At 51.2% G+C, this 27,160-nt stretch overlaps 1 protein-coding gene across 1 annotated transcript in view; it reads right to left on the bottom strand.

Moving 5' to 3' along the window:
- Positions 1–27,160, bottom strand: part of TDRD9 (tudor domain containing 9) — a 2,495,642-nt gene that overhangs the window by 1,408,637 nt on the left and 1,059,845 nt on the right. Inside the window, exon 18 of the mRNA XM_086937885.1 lies at positions 26,177–26,240. Within this exon, the coding sequence (XP_086794011.1) occupies positions 26,177–26,240 (64 nt within the window). The remainder of the gene's footprint in view (positions 1–26,176; positions 26,241–27,160) is intronic.

Below are 27,160 nucleotides of genomic sequence, written 5' to 3'. Positions count from 1 at the left end.
AAAGTAGCTGATCACCCTGTTGATGTATAAGGAAAAAAGGGTAGGGGCTAGTACGGACCCTTGTCGTACTCCCCTCTCTATTGGAAATTTGTCTGTGACATTACCCTGTTGATTCCATCTAATTTGCGCAAAATTGTCCTCATGTAATTTTTTGAGAAGTGACAAATTGCTGGGTGTCATGCCCTGATCTGCAAAAACTGCCCACATTTTTTCTCGGGGCACCAAGTCAAACGCCGATTTAAGATCGACGAACGCCGCAAATAGCATACCTCCCACAAGGACTACCACCCGCCAGTAAATTAAAAGAAATCTAAAAACTTGGTCTATAGTACTTGTATGACTGCGGAATCCTGCTTGGAGAGGCGACAGTACTTCTTCCTCCTCAATCCAGGCTAGGATTCTCTGCAGAACAAGCCTTGCAATAACCTTCTGTATACAATCTAACAAGCTAATGGGCCTGTAATTACCTGGATCAGAGCGTTCCCCCTTTTTGTGGATCGGTATGATCACTGCGCCTTTCCAGGTGAGTGGTATGGGCGAGCCATTGGCAATACCATTTGCCAGGGTTTGGATATATGGTTCCCAAAGTTCTTTATCATGCATAAAAAGGTCAGCAGGGATGCAATCCAGACCTGGTGCTCTACCTTTAGGAATGGAGTTCAGTACCTTTCTTACTTCCGTTCGCTCAAAGTGTAAGGAAACTATGCCCATGTTAGGAGACACCAGACCCTCAACTGTATCGCTAGTCAGTTCTTGTGATGCAAACTGGGCAGCATAATGGGAGACCCAAAGATCGGGCGAAACATAATTACTTGGTTCACCCCTCTGAATCCCCCTTCCCCACTTGACCATATCCCAAAAAGCACACAGAGCGTTCCCTACTTGCGCAATACAGCTCCCTCCAATACTCCTCCTCCCAAGCCCGTTTGGCATCATATTGTGTCTTTTTATAAAATGCTCGTGCACTTTTAACCCTGGCTCGGTCTTTGGTTTTGATAGCCATAGCCAGAGCTTTGTACGCGGACCTACACGACTTTCCATACCACTGATCCGCCTTCTTGACAGGCCCATTAGATTTAAAAGGGCAATTTTTTATAAAAAAGCCCTAAGTTTGTTAAAAAAGTTTATGTGAATGTCTTTTAGATCTGCAACAGGCCCTTCCTGATTTATACACTTTTGGAGGTAATTTGTCGCCTGGATAGTTAGTTCCCTCATTGCTGTTAACTTGGCCTCACTCGTTGAACAATTCGCCTATCTAATGCGCTTGGTGTCATTTGTTAGGACGATGTCTACCCTATCAGGGGGAATTTCCTCGCTTGCCGGTTTCCCTAAGGTGAATGTGAGGCAGAGGGGATCATGATCGCTTTCAGCCCTTTCTAATACCACCATGTCCTTAAGATTGGTCCAATTCTCTTTATTGGTAAATATATAATCAATACGGCTCTTACGTAGACCGTTATTAAAAGTATAGGCCCCGAGTTTGTCCGAGGCTGATCTATCATTTATTGCCCTTAGCCCTAGTCCAACGCACATGACCTTAAGCTGTAGAGCAGCCTCTGTCCATTTTTTGATTGGGGTAAGTGTCAACTGAGGGATATTCCATATACTATCTTCTTCAGAAGTGAGGTCCACATCATTACTATCCAACGGTTCAAAAGAACAATTAAAATCTCCCGCAATTATAGAATTGGCATCAATAGAATAAAAATCAAGGAGGGTTTATAATTCTTCGACAGTTTTGGACGGTTTCCCACCGTGCATTCCCCTCGAATAAACATAAAAAAAAAAAAGATCGCTGCAATCAGGACAACGTATTCGGATTAGCAAAATATCATTACTTTTGGAGTCTAATTGAATCACATTATATCTACTGTCTTGTCTCACTCACGTTAAAAGTCCCCGTTTGGATCTTCCATGTAAGCTTGTGGTTGCAAGGACACTAAAACTAAGGTATCCAGGTCTATACACTGGAGCATTCAACCATGTTTCCTGCAATAGCACTATATCCCACCCATCAAGAAATGTCAGCCAGTCTGTAGATGATGCCTTACTCTTGTAACCTGCCACATTCCATGAAACCAGTGTTGTTGGACTATGGTCAATGGCTCTCTTAGAGTGTTCAGGAGGACCCCCTGCCACAGGGTCTTCGTTTACTCCAACTTCAGATGAGCCTGCTTCTCTGGGCGGAATATTCATATCTCCAAGACCAATAAATGCTACACTATCTGACATTGCAATAGAAGTAATAAAGCCCTGTGGGCCAGAATCAATAGGCAAAAACAATATGGGGTCATCGACAGGACCGGCCAGTTCCTGGTCCAAAGAACTCCCACGACAGAGTCAATCGTTAGCATCCAGTGAACTAAGGGCCTCATATCTGTTATTCAGTGCCACATAACTAAAAGAGGGACCCATCTGAGTACAAAGGACTTCTGTTCTGGTTGCTCCAGTGTTATGTGGTGGATAAAAGAACCCCAATGGGAGTACATTAACATAGTCAAGATGGATCCTGGCTGATCCTGCCTGCCTTAGAATATTATGAACCAGAGCGGGGCAGCCAAAGCACACAACCACACTGTCACCCTTCATGATCTTCTTTGTCTTGCCCACCCATGGAACCCTTCTCATCATTTTAAAATTATTAAACAATTGTTGTTCACCTAACACTGTTTTAATTGCTAAGAAGTGGAGGGATTTGTTTTTAATGTAGTCCAATGTTCCCCTCTATCGTCCTTACTGTTGAAGACATTTGCCAAAATTATAGAATATGGGCAAGCCTCCGTGGGAAGATGCAGCGTGAAAGACTCCCTTTTTTGGGCCTGGACAAGAGGACTTAATCTCCCCACTGAACACACGGGACCAAAATTTGTACCTTGTTTGGCTACTATAGCTATAGATGGAATAGTAGGTGCCACAGCTTGGGGTGCTGGGGTCAGCATAGAGTCCACCAAATCAGTGACTGTGGATGTAAGTGTGTTTAAAGAATGAACTACGGGTGGATTAGTCCCAATCGTGGGAACTTTCTGTTGTGAAATGCATCTTTCAATGACATTAAGTCTACCATTAATTAGCTCAAGTTTATCCATCACTGGAGATAAAAGAGCCCCCAACCATTCCTCCATAACCATCAGAAAGTCAGACATCTCGCCCACCATACAATTAGTTACATCTTGTTTACTATGTACATTTCCTCCTTTAGCCCTACCCACATTAGCCTGATGAGTATCATTTACTTCCTGTCTACCTAACCCAGATACAGAATTCATATTCCTAGGTAGTTTTGCTTGCTGCCTGCTACCTTTAGAGGCATTACTAGCCTTCCTTTTCTCCGCTAGAGCTTTACTACCAGTAGCCATCATAGTCCTTAGCTGCCTAGTACGTGTCATAGAGGGTGAGGAGGGGTAAACTTAATACAGGGGAAGAGCCAGTGGAAATGGAGAAGCTAACATCCAAAACACACCCATTCAGACCCTGAGGAGGATCCATAGTATCAGGAAGAACAATAGTGCTGACTGACTTTTCTGTAAGTGGTATCGGGAGATCGGCTTGTAATAATGGTTCCAGAGAAAGTCTCCTTTCGGCAAGTTCAATTCCCTTAGCCACGGCCGATTCTGTCCGTTTAAGAAATGCATCCAATGTCCCCATCCCACCTGGCCCTGAGCACACTCTAAGGTTAGATTTAGCCATAATAGTACAGTAATCCTTAGTGAGGTTACAACAAATACCAAACAGATTAGAAACCAACAGTCAGGAATAATGGCCAAATCAGTAAAATCTCGCACCTCAGTTATAGATGTCTCTGGGGACGGTAGACCACAGATGTAAGGGGTGGGCCCAGCCCGGCCTCCTCTGGCACTGGACGGCCACAGACGGTCCTGCTCTTGTCCCAGGCTTCTCGCGGGACGAGGGACCGAACGGGGCTTTATGCGCCTCCTGGTGCGCACCGCTGTTGTGTCGTGCCCAGAGGGCTGATGGGGGCTGTAGTTTTGCAGGCTGACCGGCGGGTCCAGGAAAGGCAAGCGAGCCCCAGAGAGTAAAGAAACGGTAATCCAGGGGAAGGGCGGAGTCAAGCCCAGCCATGGGGGAACAGCAGGTCAGTGTTCAGAATGCCTCCACCCCAAGACCCGGCCTATTCGCAGCACAGGGGACTCAGCCCCGAACGGGGCTTTATGCGCCTCGTGATGCGCACCGCTGTTGTGTCGTGCCCCGAGGGCTGATGGGGGCTGTAGTTTTGTAGGCTGACCGGCGGAGCCAAGCCCGGCCGGTCAGCATCCAGGAAAGGCAAGCGAGCCCCGGAGAGTAAAGAAACAGTAATCCAGGGGTAGGGCGGAGCCAAGCCCAGCCACGTGGGAACAGCAGGTCAGTGTTCAGAATGCCTCCACCGCAAAGACCCAGCCTATTCGCAGCACTCAGAACTCTTTAATCCAGTCAAGGCAGAAGAACAATGCACCTTTTGGGTACAATAAAGGTATTAAATAAGAGGGCTGGTCTGACAGCCTCAAGAAGGCAGAAAAGGCCGAAAGGTACCTGTAATATCTTAGTTAATATGTTTTACATGCTTTACACTCCTCCATCTGTAGAACACTATAATGTTGATGTCATTTAGAATGTTGGTGCATGAAGCAGACAGTTGGAGAAGGGCTGACAGCCTTGCTGGCTGCTCCTGGTGGGGCTGATTACATCTATACTTCAATGCTGTAACTTATCTTAATAAATCCTCTTGAAACATCACAATCTACGTGGACTAAGTTACTACATATTTTATGGCGACGATTTTAAGTTACTACATATTTTATGGCGACGATTTTAACCAAAGAACCTGCATCTGCTACCTCTGAGGACCGCTGTGGACACCCTGACTTCCTACTCTCAAGCAACCCCTAACAGGTTTTGAAATTTTCAACTACTCCAACTCTTCATCTGGCACATCAGCCTCACCAGTGACCACCCACCGGTCGCCCTCAACGCTCAGTGCCAGTTAGAGTTCCTGTTTCTTCAATGAGGGTAAGCCTGCCAACATGCGTCCTGCGTGATCTGTTTGCCTGTTACTTGCCTACACACTTTGCCTGCTGTTCCCACAGTGTGTGTAAAAGACTTTCTTTGCGACGCAAGCAGCACCTTCCTATTCAATTTGTGTGTGGAAGGAACAAGGATTTGCTTCAATTTATGTGTCCTCACTGCGCTTCCCTATTTACAAGAAACATGGATTTGCGCTTCCTTTTACAAATTCAAACCTCATGCTTCCGCCTGCTGTGTTTGTTCCTACAGCTTGTATTTCCTATACTGGTTCCAGTTATTACCCAGTTTAAGTCTGCCTGCTGTCTCTTTTAAAAGCTTCTCTTTGCCCAGAGAATTTGAACTTGTTTGCTGCTTCTACAGACCACACGCTGTCTAATTTGTGTCATCCAACAGTGTCTTTTATTGACTGAAAACGTGTTTAAAAAAAAAAAGAAACTTTCCTTGCCTGGGTAGACTTTTCGCCGTTAAACTGGCTTAACAATGTATCACCATTAGTTTTGGTGTGGTAATTATTATTATTTTTTTTTTTCGTTCATTATTTTTGCCCATTTTCAGTGAAATTTCACTGAAAACCTAGCCAGTGCAGTGCTGGTCAGTTCAACCGTCATTCACCATAGTTCAAATACTGGGCGCGTGTCCACGCTCCTACCTGTTTCCTCCTCAAGAGCTCCTGTGACGTGTCTTCTTCTCCCCGTCCTCTGATGCTGTTTGTGCTTGGACGTGCCGTGAGCCGCACGGGCGAACGTCAGAAAGCGTGCCTCTATTTTGTTTTTGTCATTTTGCCAACCACGACGCTATTGTGCTCCGTAATGCTCACGCTGGATGTTTTCATTCGTTTTGCCAACCACTGTTTTCTTTTTGTGAGGAGATACCAGAACTTTATACAGTCGACATTTGTAGAACCACGATGTTGTCCTCCATCTATTCGGGTGTGTTCCACAATTCATTCATTCTTCCATGCCTGCGGTAAAGTGACACCAGTTTTTTTTTTTCTCATGTCCTTGGAGATATATTTTTTTTTTTTACAAGCTTCCCGTTTTTCCGACGCTACAAATAGAACGCTGTACAATGTCAAAGGTACTGTGTTTTTTTTTCTTCTTGATGAGGGAGTTGCAGGACTACCCAAAAACTGTGTTTATGTACTTTATGGATATCTTTCTCGGGGGCTAGTTTCGAGCTCCGGTGTTCTCTCCACGTTGCCTCCACTTTTGCACGGTGACAGGCACACCACTGTCACGAAGCAATGAGGGTTAAAAGCTCACTTTTACTTTACTTGTCATTCCTGTAATTTTTGTAGTAATATGACCATTTTACAAGTTTATGAGTGCAATATATGTTTTTTTTAATATATTTTCACCTCGTTGTTATGGGTACAAGTCCCATGTTTCTGTAGTGGGTGTCAGTCCCATCTACCTCGTTGTTATGGGTAGAAGTCCCATGTTTCTGTAGTGGGTGTCAGTCCCATCTACCTCGTTGTTATGGGTACAAGTCCCATGTTTCTGTAGTGGGTGTCAGTCCCATCTACCTCGTTGCTATGGGTACAAGTCCCATGTTTCTGTAGTGGGTGTCAGTCCCATCTACCTCGTTGTTATGGGTACAAGTCCCATGTTTCTGTAGTGGGTGTCAGTCCCATCTACCTCGTTGTTATGGGTACAAGTCCCATGTTTCTGTAGTGGGTGTCAGTCCCATCTACCTCGTGTTATGGGTCCAAGACCTTTGTTTCTGTAGTGGGTGTTAGTCCCATCTACATCATTCTTATGGGTTCTAGTCCCATGTTTGTGCTTTAGTGGGTATTAGTCCCATGCATTTCATGCTTCCTCTAGTCGAGGTACGTCCTCACACGGACATTACTTTTTCCTTTCACTACAGTGCACGCAGTAACCTTACTTAAGGTGTCTAGTTGGGTTGTATGTTTTATTTTGACTGTGCACAATAGTTTGATTCTCTCTTGTTAATACCCAGTACTTTTTATCTTTATTCATTACTCAAATGTTTAAAATGTATGGAGAAGGAGTTTTACATTGTATTTCTCTTTCTCTGTCACTTTCTTTTCTCCTGATGTGGATTGCTCACTCGCATGCTTTCCTGGCCAGTTGGTGTGCAGAGAGTAATCATTGATGGTTTCTTTCTTATTTCTTTTTCTTTGCGTTGTTTCTTTCTCATAATTATCAGTAAAGAGGATATGTCTATCTGTTTCTTTCTTTTATCTTTTGTTGCTTTCTTTGTCTCTTCTTTTGCTTTGTTTCTTTCTAGCACTCTTCCCTCTTCTAGCTAATACACCTTAATACATTTTGTCATCTCTTGTTTTCTTTTGGAAGTGAAGAGGATATGTAATATCTTTGTTTCCATTTGGAAGAGAAGAGGATATGTAATATCTTAGTTAATATGTTTACATGCTTTACACTCCTCCATCTGTAGAACACTATAATGTTGATGTCATTTAGAATGTTGGTGCATGAAGCAGACAGTTGGAGAAGGGCTGACAGCCTTGCTGGCTGCTCCTGGTGGGGCTGATTACATCTATACTTCAATGCTGTAACTTATCTTAATAAATCCTCTTGAAACATCACAATCTACGTGGACTAAGTTACTACAGTACCCTTAATGAGTGCCCAGAGTAGAGCCCTGCTGGCAAGGGTCAAAATAAAGAGAAGGACAGAGAGGGAAGCAGAAAGAGTATAAATTGACCTTTCAGTACAATATGTAAATTTCTGCCATCCGGCAGGCATACCCAGTCTTGGCAGAGGGACGCCTGGTTGCCAAAATCACATCTCCGACTTTGGAAGGAAGGTTGAATGCCGTCAACTACAGCTGCACAATCTCCATGCAATAAGGTGTAAAGTTGACAGGTTCAGGTGGAGGACCCTCCACGGCTGCTGCAACAGAAGATCCTCCGAAAGGGCAGCCTGATCGGAGGATCTAGGCTCAGTTGGAGAAGCTCGGGGTACCAGAATCTCCATGCACAGACCAGAGTCACACGAATTACTTGGGCCTGGTTGCTCCTGATCTGCGGAAGCACTTTGGACATGAGTGGTATTGGTGGAAAGGCGTACAGGAGACCTGAGCTCCCGTCGAGAAGAAAAGTGTCGCAGAGCAAGTGCCGCCTTGGAAACTCCAGTGCACATAACTGCTGACATTTCGCATTTGTAGCAGACGCAAACAGATCTAACCAAGGCTTTCCCCACTTCTGAAAAAGACCTTTGCGCCACCTTTCAATTGAGACGCCATTCATGATCCGCTAGGCATTATTAGTGCAGATTGCCCGCCCTATTATTCAGGGAACCAGCCATGTGTTGAACCTTTGATCAATCAGGTTCTTTTAGAGGGCAACTACTCACCCATTAGAGTCTTAAGGCGCTGAAAAGAGGGGTTGTGAGGGGGATCTGTGGTTCATTCGAAGGGCCAGATCTTGAGGTCCTTCCTGAATTGAGGCAGTGACGGTGATTGACTGGGATGTAGAGTCAGTGCGTGAGGAGCTTGAAGGTGATTCTTTTGTTTATCTGGGGTCAGTGGAGATCTCGTAACCGGTGATGTGGCTGCAGCGGGAGATGTCCAGGATGAGACTGGCGAATGCTCTCCGTATATTCTTCAGTTTCCTTAGGAGTTTTTGGGTGGTGCTGGCGTAGAGTGTGTTGCCGCAGTCAAGTCCTGCTGCTGATGAGCACATGGGTGACCATTTTCCTGGACTCTGTGTGGATCCACTTGAAAAGCTTCCAATCCAGGATGATGCCGATGTTTCATGCATGGTCCATGGATGTGGGGGAACCAGAGACATGCCCTGGTGCACCAGCTATGTTCAGAGATGCAGAGCTTACTGACAAAGCGTCCAGGACCCCAACCCACCCTTTTTGTTGCAGTATCACATGGCGGTGGCATTGTCCGAACACCTGAACCAGGTTTCCCTTGATAGAAGGGAGAAAAGTTTTTAATGCCAAGCAAATTGCTCAGAGCTCTAGCAAGTTGATGTGGAGTCCGAAGTCCGCTGGAGTTCAGATTCTTATGATCTCCACTTCTCCTGGATGGCCGCCCCACCCCAGGAGTGATGCATCTGTCACTACTGTGTGATCTGGTTGGGGAAGGGAGAGGGGTCTGCCTCTAACACAATTGCTGTTGGTCAGTCACCACTACAGATCCTTTGCAGTTCCCTCCGTGATCTGGATCAAGCTGGAGAGATTCCCCTGATGCTGCACCTACTGGAACTTCAGGTCCCAATGCAGAGCCCGCATATACCATCTGGCATGTGTCACTAGCAGGATGCAGGGGGCCATTTGACACAGCAGCCTTAGTCAGTCTAACTGAAATCCGGGATAAAGGCTGAAACATCGTATCATAGCCTGAATACCCTGGACTCGCCACTCGCAAGGATAGGCAAAAACCTGCAATGTATCAAGAACAGCTCCACTGAAAGGGAGCATCTCAAAGGGAGTCAGGTGGGACTTTGACACATTGCTAGTGAACCACAGTGAAAGCAGGAAACTTGCCGTAGTCTGGAGGTGGGACAGGAAGTCTGGGGTGAGCTAACCTTCAACAGCCAGTTGTCGAGATAGGGGAACACTGCCACCCTGATCTGTGCATATGAGCTGAGACCACAGCCATCACCTTGTTGAACAACTGAGGGGGCGCTGGTAAGTCCAAAGGTGAGCTCTGTGAATCGAAAGTGCTTGCAACCTATCGTGAACTGCAGGTGAAGCCGACGAGCAGGCAGGATGGGAATATGAAAATAGGCTTCCTGCAAGTCCAACACTACTATCCAGTCTCCCGGGTCTAGGGCAGACAAGACCTGAGCCAGTGTGAGCATTCTGAACTTTTTCTGTTGGAAGTAGCTGAGCGCTCGTAGGTCTAGAAAAGGACAAAGGCCCCTGTCCTTTTCCACAACCAGAAAGAAGAGGGAATAAAAACCACAGCCTAAGTTTTAACTCGAGACATAGTTGGAGGGCTAGTCTTGAATGAGAGGTAATAGCCATTTCAGCCTATCCGAAAAAACGATTATTCAGATGTGATGTTTTGCCAGTGGTGTTAATGATAGCTGATCCTGCCACCAACCGGCAATCCATGATTGTGAAGGACCTGACTAGGAGGGTTTAGAGGCTGCAGGGGGAGGAATGGACTGACTGGACTTCTGACCGCCTGACCCACAGGGTTGAAGGGAGCTGCGTCCACAGCTGTGCAGAGGTGGATGAACTTGCGCGGTCTTGTGGGTGGGATATGAATGGTGTGGCAGAAAGACCCTTCCATGGACAAGAGAGGCGAAAAGTAGACAGGGACGGGTGGTCACCAAAAGGCTTAAAGACTTGGCCGTAGCCCACAAGTCCATGAAGTGCTCCAGGACCTTGCTGGCCTCCGAAAAGATTGATGCCAACAAAGAGCATGTCCATAATCAAAACCAGGACATCCCCAGAAAAGCCAGATGTTCTCAGCCAGGTGTGGTATTAAACAGCCACTGCCAATGACATTGTTCTGCCCAGCGATTTAGTGGTGTCAAGCTCACAACTAAGGGTGAACATTGATTAATGTCGCCCTTCTGATAGTGCTTGGGAGAGAATTGACAGGCATGCAGTGTTCCCTGACCACAATGCAAGGCTGGCGGAAGAAAAAATCTTCTTGCCCCAACTATCCAGTCCCTTGGATTCCCTGTACGGGGGTATGGAATGGAACGTACCTTGTTAGACAGAGACCTGGACCACCAAGCTCTCAGGGAGAAGTTGGTTGGTGAGGAATTTCGGGGCGCCCGGAGCAAGGCGATGGCATAAGGCAACTGTCCTATTCACATGAGCCACAGTGCTAGTGCCCAAAGGCACGCCGGGAGGGGCAGTGGCCCAAATTTTAGGCACATTGTGTCACAGAATTTTTTAAGATGGGCGGGGGTCGCTGTGACTTCTGGAAAGAAAGGGAAGGGAAGAGCCAACTCAAGTGCGGATTCCGCAGAACGAGGCCTAGGGCGTTGAGACTCCTCCATCATGTTGCACAAAGAACAGTGAGAAGTTGAAGTGTGCTTCAACTGCTTGTGTTCCTTCTGCCCCAGACCTGACCGACCAGACAAATTCGGGTGGGAGTACAAGGATTAAGGACCCCCAGAGAGGTGCCCGGACCTTCCACTCAACTAGGATCAGGAATGAGGCCTCCGGGCGAACGGAGTGGAGTAAAAAACCGGGTCACAAGCAGCTTAAGGGACCGCTCCCACGTAGCCTTCTGAGCCATGGCCCAGCAGTCAGAGCACAACTGAGTCGTGGTTGCGCTCCAGGCACATGAAGTGTGGATCAGTCACCAAAATGGCATGATGGCAGGTGCCGCACGGTTTGTATCCAGATGTCTTCTTCAGCATTGAGGAAAAAACCTACACACCAAAAATAGTCGTTGAAAAGCCCCTGTCAAAAAGTGACAGAGGGGGCGTGGTCTGGCGCTGATGTGGGGAGCCGTGCGTTCGGGAAGCTCCGGCTGACCGCTGCTGTATTAAGCTATTTAAGCAGAGCTGGGGGTCCTTAGCTGACACCCCTGAATTGGCTACTGCCTGTTGCTGACCAGGGATGCTGTTTGGATCGTTCAGAAGTGCCTGGAGGTGGCTCGCAGAGCAAAAGCTGTCTGGGGCGCCGGAGGCCGAGCGGAGCCTCTCGCCATTTTGTGAAAGTCTGCAGCGGGGCTCTCATCACGTCCTGGCGGCTTCCCAAGGTCCTATTAAGTAGCGGGTCGGATGGCGCAGCGATCGCTGACCTTGCTGAACGGTGGAGAGGTGCTGGCTGCAACCAACAAGATGGTGGTGTTCTGGGGGCCCCGCTAGAAGAGTCTCCCGTGGTTTGCAAAGGCGGGTGCGTCCTGCTCTGACGGACGCAACCGGAGACACCGGGGGTGAAGACCCTTAAGCGGCCGAAAATCGGACCGGCCTTGAGAGGTAGTGGTTACTCGCTCCAGATTCGGCGAAGTGGAGGCTGGGGGGCGAGGGAGAGGCGCCCGGCAGAGAAGCCCCGCCATCTTGTGCTTCAGAGCGGAGGGGCCTAGAGGCTCGGGCCGCCCGCTGCAGTGCCCGGGAGGCTTGTAATTCACCCTGCAAGGACAGGAGGTGTGCGGGAGGCTCGGCACACGGCAGCCAAATTTCGGCAGACAGACGCAGTAGGTGGGGAACCACAGAGGGGGCATCTGGACCAGCCTAGAAGCCCCGACATTTTGCTCTCCCTGTGAGGGGCAGACTAGAGGTACAGGGCCGCCTGCTGCAGCACCCGGGAGGTCAGTAATTTGCTCCAGGTCGGCAGGAGGAGTGCAGGAAGCCCAGCGCACGGCGGCTACGTACCGGCATGCTGGAGAGGTGCGAGGGGAGCTGCAGCGGAGGTGCCCAGCATAGCTGTCCTGCCATTTTGAGCTCCCTGTGCTGGGTGGCCCAGAGACACAGGGCCGCCCTCGCTGACGCCTGGGAGGCCCGTGACCCGCCCGGCGCTGGTGGCGAGTGCGCGGGGGCTCAACCAACGTATGGCAGATGTACATCGCCAGGTGGGAGCGTTGCTGGCCCCCCCATGTGAAGACGGAGCTGGTCCTTTCACCCACGAGCACTGCAGCTAGCAGAGACTGTGCACTGGCTGCGGGTGGGGGCTGCTGTTTCCCCCTGCCGGTAAATGCGTGTGGCTGGCTGCAAGGGGCCTAGAGACTGCCTGCCGTCGGCGGCCTCTGGGTGTGCGACCTGTATTGACTTTCCTGGTGCATTAGAGACTTAAGCAGTGGTTGCACGGACCCCCCCCTCGCCATAACCGGCTACTGTGTTCTCTTCTGCGTCGCAAGCGAATAGCTTCTAGACCTTACTGTGGGACAAGTGGAACGGCGCCGGCCGTTAGCAAGACCCGATCTTCATTTTGGCGCGCTAACACCAGTGTTGGGAGCCCTGCGCATCAGAATTCCTCAGTGGCAGCATTGGATCCAACAAGCCCAAATGGATTGCTTGCAAGTTTGGATGCTCCTCTTCAGGTTGGTGTGGGGCAGGAGCCGGGCCTGGCACAGACAACATTTTGGGCTCTAGAGACTGGACGCTTCTCCCCTGGGGGTTGCTGAGGGCTTTGCAGGAACCCCGCAGGCACGGTGGGAGGCGTGGGTGTGGGGGTACTCCCCTGACTGTTTACGATATTGGGTCTCTTTCTGCAATTGCTGTGGTCACGGAGCCTGCAAGTTGGTGTGACCCTCGTGAAGGGGGCCTGGCCTCTGAGTCTTGCTGATGCAGGGACTTGCTCTGTTAGCAAGCGCAGTGCCTCCACTTGGGAGGCAGGCTTCTCTGAGTGCACCACTGCTGGCCCACCCGGACCGCGTCTCCCGGCCTACCGCAGGACACCTGAGGTCTGGCGATGACACGCTCCAAAGGGGGCAAGGACGTCCCGGCGGCGGCCCCTAGAGACAATCCGGTAGCAGCAATGTGGGGCAAGGCGGGAACATCTGCTCCCGCTGAGGTGGCGCCACAGGCTGCCGGGCACTCGCACGGGCCACTCAGGCATTTATGGCTTCCTTTATGTCTGAGCTCAAGACGGAATTAGGCTCCCTGCGCACGGAGGTACACTTGTGTGTACAGGAACTCAGAAAAGAGGTTGCAGAATTGGGAGAGCGAGTGGATGGGTTGGAGAAGACAGTTGATGCCCACTCAGAGGACCAGGAACAACTATGGCCACGCTTGGCCCCACTAAAAGAGCAGCACATCGAGCTGCGGGTGAAACAGGAAGACCTGGAAAATTGGAGTCCATCGGGGAGGCCGGGCCTCCTTCCGGACATTTTAACCAGGGTCCACTTCTTCACGGAGAGGGAGGCCATTCTCAGGGCGGCACGTGCCAAACCGGACCTCAGCTACGATGGACACAAGATCCAGATTTTCCAAGATATAGTCCCTAACACCTTGCGACGACGCCGGGATTTCAAGCCTATAACGGACAAGCTGCGAAGTATGGACATTTTGTATCAGTGAGGGCACCCGTTCGCCCTCATCTTCCAGTGGGAGTCCAAGCGCAGAGTGGTGCGTTCCTACACGGAGGCAGCGCAATTGCTCTGACTGCCGTCCATGCCGCCGGCCAGTCCCATTCGCCCGCAGCCTTTGATGCGGGTGCCAGCAAAGCCGTCTTGGTCCACTGTTCGTCGTTGTTGCCGCTCGCCGCCCCTGGACAAGCAATCGGCCTCGCAGGCCAAGCAGAACATCATAGCGCACATAAAGTCCCTCGAGGGAGAGAAATCGGACACAGCCTCATGCCAATTGACTCCATGATCGATAATGCACACGCCCACACTGACCTACGTGATCCGATCCTGGAAATGTACATTCTCCTCTCTGAGATTGCTGGCTGTTACACTGACTTGAATGACTCCCCAGTTCCATGAAAGGTAGTGCAGGGGTCGCTGGGGCTTCCCTCCTGGGTGAACTCGAGAGAGGCCGCAAAACCTACCCCCACCTGTTCTTGAGGGAGTGACGTCCCTGGGATCATCCAAACCGACAGGTGTAGGATGCCCCGTGACTGGAGCAGAACAATGTGGCCCGGTTGGCCATTGATGGTTAACTACTCTTTGCTATTTTGCTCTTTTCCTTCTCTGTCCTTTCTCCTTTTCCCTTATCTACTTCAAGGTGTGGCGGGCGGGAAACATCGTGGCTGCGGTACACTTTTTCTGATGGATTAGCACTGGCTTTGCGCACTCATTCCCTCATTCTGCGTTATTTCCTGTGGTGGTATAAAGGACTCATTTTGGGTACGAAACACTTATGGCACTCCCTTGCCCATTGAAGGTCCTATCCCTTAATGTTAAGGGGCTTAACTCTCCCATCAAGAGGCGGCAGACATGGCAATACCTTCTTCAACACAATCCAGACATTATCTTCCTTCAAGAAACTCACCTTCTGCAAGAAGATGTCCAGCGCATTGCACATCCTAAATACCCTTTACAATTCTGGGCTGCAGCGAGCACCAAAACAGCTGGGTTGGCAATTTTGTGAAGAAATGGCATCAGGCAGGGGGAACTTAAAACTTTTCGAAGCCCAGATGGGTGCTTCATTAAGGTGGGCGTTAGGATTTGGAGGCGCACCTTCACATTGTGTAATATCTATGCACCAAACCAGATGCAGGAATCCTACCTCCGAGCACTCTTGAGGGACCATATACCAAAGGGCAACCCCTCTTTGATCCTCGGAGGGGATTTTAAACTAGTGTGGGATCCTGGGGCAGATCACAGTAAACCATCTTCGAATGGGGCCGGCGCTATGTCCTCTACACTTCGTGCGCAGATATCCGACCTCAGGTAGATAGACTCATGGCGATACCGTTCGCCCGAGGCGCGGGATTTCTCGTATTACTCCCACGTGCATTGCTCGTACTCACGCATTGACTATCTGTTTATATCTCATGTCATTTTACGGGACATGCTGGAGGCCTCTATGTCTGCCATTTCGCTCTCTGACCATGCCCAAGCGAGCTTCTCCTACAGGACCCGGCCGCTTGTCCCTCTCGTACCCTGCGGTGGCGTTTGCCGCCGAGCATTTGGCGGGACCCGGATGATGTGGAAAGCATTCGGTTTGCCATTGACTCTTATTTTGTGAACAACAATATCCCTGAGACGCAATTCCAGGTGGTGTGGGATGCCTTCAAGTCCACGATCGGAGGTCACATCAGTTCACTCTGGATCGCGCGAGCGAGACGAACAAGTTACTTACCTTCGGTAACGATATATCTGTAAGAAACAGTAGTTAGTATTAGATTCCTTACCTTAGAATATCCCCAGGCGTCAGTCTGGATCCGGAAACTTTTGCGTAGCAGTACCCCTGCGCATCGGTAGGCGTCGTCTGCAGGCGTCCCCTGCGGCTCCGCGTCCGTCGTCGGCGTCGTGCGCCGTGATGACGTCGCTGGAGTATATAGACGCCGCCTCCGCGCGCTGACGTCAGTTCTTTGTACACAGCTTTTCCGCGCCAGAACACGCAGAGCCATGTGAGAACCAGCACTGGTGCCATTTGAAACTAGGGCCCTGAAAGGGATGTCCTTAACCCTAGGTATCAGTTCGCAGAACGGGGAGGACGGGTGGGGCGGTAAGGAATCTAATACTAACTACTGTTTCTTACAGATATATCGTTACCGAAGGTAAGTAACTTGTTCATCTGAAAGAAACAGGTTAGTATTGGATTCCTTACCTTAGAATAGATACCCCAGCAATACCAACCCCGGTGGTGGGTCTGCGAACCAATACAATCCTACACCAGAAAGTCCTGGAGGACCGAACGGCCAAAGAAGCCATCCCTCCGGACTTGACTGTCCAGGCAGTAGTGCCTCGCAAAGGTGTGCAGCGAGGCCCACGTAGCCGCCTGGCAAATGTCCTGCAAGGGGATGCCCCGGCCCAGGGCAGTAGTAGCCGCCGTGGCCCGAGTGGAATGGGCCCTCAGCCCAACAGGAGGCTCCTTCCGAGCCAAAGAGTAGCATGCTTTGATGCAGAGAACGACCCATCGAGAGATGGTCCGTTTATGGACCGACCGTCCCTTCTTCGCACCCACGTAGCCAACAAACAGTTGGTCATCCACCCGGAACTGGCGTGTGCGATCCTTATAAAATGAAAGCGCACATTTTGGGTCCAGACGCTGGAGCCGCTCTTCATCCTTTGAAGGATGCGGAGGCGGGAAGAAGGAAGGGAGGGTGATGGACTGCCCGATGTGAAAAGCAGAGACATCTTTGGGCAGGAAAGAAGGTCTAGTTCTCAGAACCACCTTGTCTGTATGAATGGACTGGAAGGGAGGTTTGACAGAAAGAGCCTGGAGCTCACTCACTCTCCTGGCAGAGGTGATGGCAACCAGGAAAGACGTCTTTAAAGTCAGGAGACGGAGAGGACAGGAATGAAGTGGCTCAAAGGGAGCACACATCAAGAAGGTCAGAACTAGGTTCAAGTCCCACTGAGGCATCACAAACGGAACAGGCGGATACATGTGTGTGATGCCCTTCAAGAATCTCGTTACAACAGGGGACTTGAACAAAGAAGGCTGATCAGGAAGCCTTAGAAAGGCTGAAAGGGCCGAAAGGTAGCCCTTGATAGTGCCCAGAGCAGAGCCCTGCTGGGCAAGAGAGAGAAGAGAAAGAAGAACCTCGGAAAGAGTGGCAGAAAGAGGGTCCACAGCCTTTGCTGTGCACCATGCCACAAATCTGTTCCACCGACAGGCGTATACCGACTTTGTGGAGGGACGCCTGGCTGCCAGAATCACATCACAGACTTCAGGAGGCAAGTCAAATGGCCTCAACTGTCGCCGCTCAATCTCCAAGCATGGAGGTGGAGACTGGACAGGTTCGGGTGGAGGACCGTCCCCTGCTGCTGCGACAGAAGGTCCTCCTGAAGGGGCAGGCGGATCGGGGGACCGACTGACATGCTGAGTAGCTCGGGATACCAGTACCTTCGAGCCCAGTCCGCAGCCACAAGGATAACTTGGGCCCGGTCGCGCCTGATCTTCTTCAGCACTCTGGGCAGAAGTGGTATAGGCGGAAAGGCGTATAACAGACCGCAACTCCACTCGCGCCGAAAGGCGTCGCCGTGCGAGTGCCGTCTTGGAAACTCCAACGCGCAGAACTGATGACATTGCGCGTTCTCTTCTGTGGCGAATAGATCTAACCAAGGCTCTCCCCATTGCAGAAAGAGGCCTTGCGCCACGTCCGAGTTCAGACGCCATTCGTGATCCATCGAGCACCGACGGCTGAGTTCGTCCGCCCTGGCGTTCAGAGAACCTGCCAGGTGTTGAACCGTCAGAGTCATGCCCTGACGTTCCAGCCATTGCCAGAGACGCAGAGCCTCCTGGCAAAGGGTCCACGACCCCACCCCGCCCTGCTTGTTGCAGTACCACATGGCGGTGTTGTTGTCCGTGAACACCTGCACCACACTCCCGTTGACACAGGGGAGGAATGCCTTCAGTGCTAGACGAATCGCCCGTAGCTCCAACAGGTTTATATGGAGCCGGGACTCCGCCGGAGACCAGATGCCTCTGATCTCCGCCTCTCCCAAGTGGCCTCCCCAGCCCTGGAGGGACGCGTCCGTCACGACAACGTGCTCCGGTTGGGGAAGGGAGATCTGCCTCTGACCCAATCGCGGTTCGTAAGCCACCACTGCAGTTGTCTCGCAGTGCCCTCCGAGATCAAGACGTGGTCGGACAAGTTGCCCTGATGCTGGGCCCACTGAAACTTCAGGTCCCACTGCAGAGCCCGCATCCGCCACCTGGCGTGATGCACCAGAAGGATGCAGGAAGCCCTCAGCCCCAGCAGCCGCAGCGTCAACCTGACCGAAACCCGGGATAGCGGCTGAAAGATGGGAATCAAAGCCTGTATATCCCGGACCCGCCGTTCCGGAGGATAAACCCGAAACTGCGCAGAGTCCAGAACCGCTCCGATGAAAAGGAGCTTTTGAGAGGGACACAGGTGTGATTTCGGCACATTGATGGGGAACCCCAGCTCGTGCAAGAGGTCTGCCGTCATCTGAAGGTGGTGGACGACTGTCTGGGGCGAGCCCGCATTCAACAACCAGTCGTCTAGGTAAGACTGAAACCCCTAACCTGCGCAGATGGGCTGCGACCACCGCCATCACCTTTGTGAACACCCGTGGGGCGCTGGTAAGGCCGAAGGGGAGCACGATAAACTGAAAGTGCTCCTGGCCTACCGTAAACCGCAGGTAACGCCGGTGGGCCGGCAGGACGGGGATGTGAAAATACGCATCCTGCAAGTCCAACGCTACCATCCAGTCTTGCGGGTCTAGAGCAGCCAAGACCTGAGCTAATGTCAACATCTTGAACTTCTCCTTCCGGAGGAAGCCGTTGACGTTCCGTAGATCCAAGATAGGACGTAGGCCCCCTTTGTCCTTCTTGGGCACCAGAAAGTAGTGGGAATAGCAACCACGCCCTACTTCTGGCCCAGGAACGCGCTCGATGGCCCCCTTGGCCAAGAGGGCCGTAACTTCCTCCTGCAGAAGTGTCAAGTGGTCCCCCGACACACGGTGGTTCTGCGGTGGCATGGCTGGAGGATTGGTCTCGAAGGGGAGGGAGTAGCCCCTTCGGACGAGTTGCAGCACCCACCTGTCCGATGTGATTGCGCGCCAGCGGGCGTGGTGATGGCGAACCCTGCCACCCACTGGCGTCACATGGGCCTGAAAGCACGGACTAGGAGGATTTGGAGGCTGATGCTGCGAGGGGAGGTGTGGCATGACCCCGCCGTTGACCCCGACCGCCTCCACGGCGGTTTCCACGGCCGCCACCACGTTGAAAAGATTGTTGCGGCGCGTGGCTGGCAGCACGTGTGGGGACGCCCCTTCCTTGGCCACGAAAGGAGCGAAACGAACCCGTTTGCTGGCGCTGGGTCGAGAGACCCAAGGACTTGGCCGTGACCCTGGAGTCCTTGAAGCGCTCCAGCCTTGTCACCAAACAGGCGACAGCCATCAAACGGCATGTCCATCAAGGCATTCTGGACATCTGCCGAAAAGTTTGCGGATCTTAGCCAGGCGTGGCGACGAATCGCCACCGTCGTGGACATCGCTCTGCCCAGCGAGTCGGTCGTATCAAGACCACACCGTATGGAATATTTTGCTGCGTCTCAGCCCTCAGCCACAGCCTTGCCGAGCTTCGCCCGCACCTCCATGGGGCATTCTGGCAGCAGTTCCGCGACCGTATCCCACACAGAGTGGATGTAGCAGCCCAAGAGGCAAGCGGTGTTGCAAGACCGCAGTCCCAAACTCAGGGACGAGAAGACCTTCTTGCCATACTGGTCGTACCTCTTAGATTCCCGGTCGGGCGGGGCCGACGGGAATGCGGTCTGGGAAGTCGAGGCCTGGATCACCAGACTCTCAGGGGTGGGATGGGTGGACAGGAACTTGGGGTCGTCCGGGCACGGACGGTGGCGTCTGGCCACGTTCCTATCAACAGGCGAACCTGAAGAGGGCCTGGACCACGTGCCCAAAAGAACGTCCGACAAGGCTTCGTTAAATGGCAGCAGTGGCTCCTGTGGGCATGACTGCGGTTTGAAGACCTCAGTGAGGATGTTAGGCCTCACGGCCGCGACGGGGAGCTCAAGGTGTAAGGCCTTGGCAGCCCTCATCAACACCACGGAATAAGCAGCCCCCTCCTCCGATGCCACAGTAGGAGGCGAGACAAAGCCAGGGTTAGGAGAGTCGTCCAGACCACTGGCATCACCCAAATCACCTGTCCAGTCCACGTCGTACTGACACTCACGTGACAGAGGGTCCTCAGACCCCTCCCAACCCTCTCCGTACTCTACATCATCTCCATATTCGGAGTCAACAATGTAGACCGGCCCCCGGACAAGCGCGATAATTGCCCTAGATGTGGCGCGCCGGGGGCCTCCTTTCTTCATCTAGCATGGGACTGCCCACTGGTTTACGCCTTCTGGCAGTCGGTGGTGGCGCACATTTGCAGAGTTACTGCACTCCGGATGGAACTGACCCCCCTTCACTGCTTGTTAGCCTTAGTCCCCAAGCCCAGGAAGTGTACTCTGCCCTACAAGATGTTACAGCTACTTCTAGTACTGGCGAGGAGGAGGGTGGCCATTACGTGGATGGGACAGAGGGCCCCGGAGATGTTACATTGGCTTAGGGATGTGGGGGAATGGTCCCTGGCGGAGGAAACCTTTATGCAGACTGTGCGTAGAGATGTAAAACTGCAGGACGACCTGCTTGCGTGGAGAATGATGCGAGTGCTGGGTGAGGCAGCCGAAGATTCGGATGGTACGAGTGCGGAGTTGTTCACCCCTGGGGATACAGAGTCTGAGGATGAGGATGGTGAGGGTGGTGGAGAGGGTGGGGGAGACCGGTGAGTTGGGGGAGTGTCTGACCGCACACGCACATGTAGGTTACAACTGGGAAGTATTGTGTTTTGTATCTCAAGGCGTCATTCCTAATGTACGTACCGACCACTGCTATGCCTGCCAATAGGAGTGCCATAATGAGGTGAACGACCTGTGTACACATGTTTTAGTCATGAATGCCGAAGTTTTGGGGGGAGGGGTTCCTTTGGGGAGTTGGGGGGTAACCTGTATTAAAGAAACTCGAAAGAAAAGCAGATCAGAATATCCTGCTGTGCAGTCACAGGGCTAGGTTCAGGACCTGGCTTCTATGCTACCAGCTACCGCCGCCCGGCCCTCGGGCTGTGGGCTGATGGGCCGTGTATACAGAAAAATGTTCTATGACATAATGTTGTTGATTTCCTGTGGCTGTTGACGCAACTGCTATATGCTATCATTGTCTGCACCAAAAATAAAGTTAAAAAAAAAAAAAACAATGTAGACCGGCTCCTCGGGGTTCACAGGCCCCATCGGCGTCGAGCCCGGCGTCGAGCGACGCCGGTCCGACTCCGCGTCCGGATTCGGGGAGGGCATGGGGACGACGCCGCCCGGAGCCGGCACAGGAGAACCGGCGCCGCGCGGGGACGGCGTCGGGGGTAACCCCTATGGAATCGGCGCCGGAGAGGCCGGGAGACCAGCCGGCGTCGACCCCGAAGGCCCCTGCGGTGCCGGGGTCGGAGCTGTCGGCGGCACCGGGGCCGGAGCACCCGATGGCGTCGAGGCAGGGACACCCGAACCGCTAGGGCCCCCGGACGGTAGCACTAGGCCCGAAGGCGCCGTAGGCCCCGTCGGAGTGAGCGCCCTCATGGCCATGAGGAACGCCTCAATCTCCTCGGGCGTCGCTCCTAGCCCAGGGACCGGAGGGTATGGAGCAGGCCGCGCCGGCGACTCGCGGAGCCACGGGGGTGGGGTCACCCGAACCCCCGGCCGCGTCGCGCGAGCGTCGGGGGTACGATGACGACGCCCCGACTTCTTGTGCTTCCTAACTGAGGAACCAGACGAATGGTAACTACTTCCGGAGCGCTCGGCACGGCTCCGCGAACGCTCCCTGGACCTCCGGCCAGACCGGGACCGCTCTCGACGCAGGGCCGACACCCGGAGCTCGAGCAGCTTGCGGGACCGCTCCCGTCTAGCCTTATTTGTCAAGGCCCGGCAATCGACGCAGGCATCCACGTCGTGGTCGGGGCCCAGGCACCGGAGGCAGAGTCGGTGATGGTCCGTGTCCGACATCGTGCGGTCACAACCGTCACAATTCTTGAAACCGGGCATCCTACCGGCACCAAAAAGTATAAAGAAGTTTACAAAAGACCGGAGTACTGCTCTTCAGATCTGCGCTTACTGGCGCTGAAAAAAGAAGAACTGACGTCAGCGAGCGGAGGCGTCTATATACTCCAGCGACGTCATCACGGCGCACGACGACGGACGCGGAGCCGCAGGGGACGCCTGCAGACGACGCCTACCGACGCGCAGGGGTACTGCTACGCAAAAGTTTCCGGATCCAGACTGACGCCTGGGGATATTCTAGGTAAGGAATCTAATACTAACCTGTTTCTTTCAGATCCGACTTTTAGAAGATAGTCTTTCCGCGGATATTAAATCTGCAGAAAAACAAGATCAGTCCCGCTCTTCTCTTGCATCTTTACGGCGACTTGCGAACCACAGGGAGCAACGTCGAAAACTTTTTCGCACTAATAAGGCGGAAAGATCCCTGCTAGCCTTAAAGCAGCTGTACTACGAAGGGGGGGATAAGGTGGGCAGGCTGCTGGCGAGGCGTCTGAGGGAATGGGCAGCGAAAGCTCACATAGCTAATATTCGGCTGCCGATAGCACCGGGGTCACCACGGAGCGAGCCAAGTGTGAGGCCTTTAGGGCTTACTATGCTGCCCTCTACACTGCAGAAGCACCTCCCCCGGATGTTATCGATGATGCACTGAACCTGTGTGCTTGGACTCCAATACATCCCCATCATGCCCAAACTCTAGAGGGGCCTCTCACTGCAGAGGAAACGACAGTGGCACTAAAAGACCTTCCTCCAAGAAAGACACCGGGCCCGGATGGTCTCCCGCTGACCTTTTACCACATGTTTCAGACACAGCTCACACCCCACCTCCTGCGATTGTACAATTCCTTCTTGGACACGGACGGGTCAACACCTTTCATGGGTATGGGGTAAACAGCCCTCATACCCAAACCTGGGAAGGACCCAGCGCTATGTGCCTCCTACCGCCCTATAGCACTATTGAACACCAACCTTAAAATTTACACCAAAAGTCTTGCCAAACGACTGGATGCCCACATGTCAGGTCTGGTGGAGCCGTACAAGTTGGCTAAATTCGTAACGGTCAAGGGGCGGACAATGTACGTAGAATCGCACACTTGGTAGGGTTAGTGCACCATTGGAACATACCAGCCTGCCTTCTGTCGCTCGGCGCAGAGAAGGCGTTCAACCAGGGTGGACTGGACTTTCCTCCGGGCGGTGCTGCAGAGAGTCGGATTAGTCCGAAACATGGTTTCAAGGATTATAGCACCATACCTTGCCCGCAGGCCAGGGTTCGGGTCAATGGGCAGCTCACAGAGCCCTTCCCCATTCGCAGAGGTACCCAACAGGGCTGCCCCGTCGCCTCCGCTGTTCGCTCTTGTGGTAGAACCCTTGGCGGAGATGATCAGACACAGGGCAGACATACATGGCATTTCCATGGGGGGCTAGAAAGAACAAGTTGGAGCTTTTCGCAGATGACCTTATCCTTACACTCTCGCACCCGCACATCTCTCTTCCGGCACTACACTCTCTGCTACAATCCTTCGAACGGGCATCGGGCCTTAAAATTAACCACGGCAAATCTTGGGCCCTGAATCTAACAATCTCTAAGGAGGAGATATCAACTTTGGAAAGGCTTGCGCCGTACCAGTGGGCTACCGATCACATTCAGTACCTTGGCCTTAAGCTAACTCCCTCCTTAGACACCTGGACTCAAATCAACTGGCGGGAATGTAGGAGAGCTGTACTAGAGGACCTGAGAAGGTGGAAGCCCTTGACTATGTCATGGCTGGGCAGAATCAATGCCATCAAAATGTCGATCCTCCCTAAAATATTGTATTTATTTCAATGCTTCCCCACTCCGATCCCGCAACACCAGATTCAAGGCCTCCAGCGCGACCTGACCACATTCATATGGGGCGGGTGTAGACCGCGATTTTCCCAGAAGATCCTCATGTTGCTGCGAGATAGGGGAGGGCTAGCCTGTATTAATCTTCTAGGTTATTATTGGGCCTCTCATCTCTGCTTCGACTCGGAATGGACAACCACTGAAAGTGAAAAGATCTGGCTCCATATTAACGGGATGGTCACTGGGCGCACCATCTGGGACCTGACGAGGCTCCACAGTACAGCGTGCTGCAGAAGCGCCTATATGGCTGTACCCACGAAAACGGTCTTGGACATCTGGGACAAGGTGGCTGTGCGCAGGGATCTCACAACCTTCCCTTCTCCTCACATTTCCATTGCGGGGAATTCCCTACTTACCCCGGATTACCCCTCCCAAGCTTTTGCTAAATGTGTACAGGGGGATGCAGGGCGGTCAGCGATCTCTATGAGGGGGGGAACACTATAAACGTTTGTGCAGTGCAGAGATGAATTTCACCTCCCATTGGGAGCTGGACAACAGTATGCGCAATTGCGCCACTGGGACACCTCCTTGGAGATGCACCAGGCAGCCACCCGACCATTCACCCCTTTTGAACGGCTGATCCGCTCCTTCGACGAGTCGAAGGGCCTCATCTCTCGCACATATCAGATTCCTACAATACCCCCCCGGGTGATACCTACCCGTCCATAGCAGCATAAGTGGCAACAGATGTCTACCACGGAAATTACACCCTCGCAATGGAATAGTTTATGGTGCGACATACCCAAGGTCTACTGCAGTATCTCGCAAAAGGGAGAGAGCATACAAAATCATAACTCAATGGTATTATACGCCTTACCGGCTCCACAAAATGTTCCCTGCCTCCTCTCCTTTGTGTTGGAGGTGTTCGGAGGCAGCTGGGGATTTCATACACATTTGGTGGGCATGCCCACTCTTGACCCTGTTCTGGAAAGAAGTTCTCAGTCATATTAAATGGTACTTGGCTTCCCCCTGCCTGCCACTATAAACATGATCCTATTGGGTATCAAATCAGTTAATTTAAAGGCACTTACCCGTAGTGATTGGATTCTGGCACAGCATATGCTTGGAATAGCCAAGCAACTTATAGCGTTGCACTGGGAGAAAGCGGAAGCCCCGCCAATTGCTGCTTGGTATGTGCGCTTATGGCATGTCATAACTATGGAGCTATTTAAAGCGCGCCTACAAGCCAGAGACACTCGCTTCACCGCTGTCTGGCAGCCCCTAATTAAGCACCTTTGCAAACTAGAACATACACACTTTCTACCTGCCAAACTTAGAGCGCTGCGACTTTTTGAAGATGCTGTCCTCCCTCCGGACCCAGATAGGCTGCTCCTACACCCAGGTTAACAGTACGCAGCGTCTTTTAATAAGTAATGGGATTTCCACTAGCATGCAACGTTGGCTCTGCCTCCTATCCGCCCGCCCACATAATCCTTTCTTGTATGGCTACCTATCTGTCCCCTCTACCTTTCGCTCTCTCTGACTCCTTCACGTTTCTTCTTCTTCTGGCCCTTTGCCCACTTCTGATGTTAATGTTCTTAATGGGCTTTGTGAATCACCACAATGAACCAACACTGCTTTGCATACTATTCCATGCGGGCGGCGCAATAAGGGTTGCCGGCGACATGCTGTGTTTAAGTTGCCCTACTACTGCCCTTTCATACTTGTAGAGGAACACCTATATAATGCAACCGGCCCTGCATAGGGTTGTGGGCATGACGCTGTGTATACCTGGCCCTGTGCTTTCCCTTTGTTTCGAAAATAAAACAGATTTACAACAACAAAAAAGTGACGGAGGGTAGCTCTCTTCACGGATCTGTGCTAGCTGGAGTGGAAATAAAATATGGGGAAAATATAGGTGACAGACGCCATTTCAGCATGGATGATGTCCCCATGCAAAGCCGACAGACACCACCTACTGGCGCTCAAGTGTATTGCTTGAGCAAAAGTCTTCCCGATCCAGCCTGACGCCTGGGATATTCTAAGGTAAGGAATCTGCGGCTTTATCGGTCGGATAATCAACTAAAAAAGAACCAGTGCCAATTTCCTTAAATTAACAGTGTTTGAGGCCATGGCTCTGAAGGCTTTGAGCCATTCAAGCACTTTACAAAAACAACTAGCATAACATATGTTGCAATATATTTTATGCAACCTTAATATGTGTTGCAGGAAAGGGAATGTTTACCTTAAATGCTTCTACCAAGGCAATGCAATCACTTCTACTGTTAGCAGCAAAATTCATTTTACTCCTGTAAATAAATTTTACAGTGTTAAAAACAATGTTCTCAATATGACTAGAATTAAATAATAGTCACAGCCGCAAGGCAAATGCATCACACAAGTAAGTGGATAATATTTTATTATTAGACAATGCGCTTACCTGTAAAAATGGTTCTCTAATTTGGGTGTCAACTATAGGGTCAGAATGAAAGTTAAAATATTCCCTAATAGATCACCTAGGATATTGAAAAACCTTTTACGAACGTACAAATTCATCCATATAACACAATAATAATATCCAGTAATAAATCCTTTCATAATAGCCAAAAACAGCATAAAAAGTCAGCCGAAGAAAGGTTACATAGTCAGAATAAAATCCAGAATGACCTTCGACTAGAAAAAACATTAGAGACCAGATACAGTATACTTTTGTTATTGAAAAGAGAATAACTAAGGTGCCCACAATAAATTAAAATGTAAGTCTGGGTGAAGCTTGAAAGTGTAGCCGAAAATAAGGGTACTAATGGTGTTTTGGTGAAATAAAGAACAGATACGACGTCGCCTGTCTGTTTTAAAAAAAGCTAAGGTGCCTATAGTGCATTAGGTACATTAAACTATGCAAAAGTATCAACATATGTGCCATAAATGTGTTAAACGACTTCGACAACTTATAACAAATTGTAAAATAGGTGTCTATAGTGCAATAAAGTGCAAGAACATATATAAATATGTCAACACATGAAACATCAGGTACAATTTCAGCATATTAGGAGTACCTTTAAAATGTAAGCTTGTATTTAAAATGTAACAGAAATGGGCCACTCAAACTTTTTAAAACTTCTTAATCCCCCCCAATTCGCAATGCATTCAAGTGCTCAGTATTTTTAACCTGCTTCATTTTCCGAACCCACTCGCATTTTGTTGGTACCAGGTCTGATCGTCATCACTG

Source organism: Lissotriton vulgaris, chromosome 9 (genome assembly GCF_964263255.1).
Source record: "Lissotriton vulgaris chromosome 9, aLisVul1.2, whole genome shotgun sequence".
NCBI classification, from domain to species: domain Eukaryota; kingdom Metazoa; phylum Chordata; class Amphibia; order Caudata; family Salamandridae; genus Lissotriton; species Lissotriton vulgaris.
The sequence above is the reverse complement of the archived record's forward strand: the minus strand, read 5'-3'. Positions and strand labels throughout refer to the sequence as shown.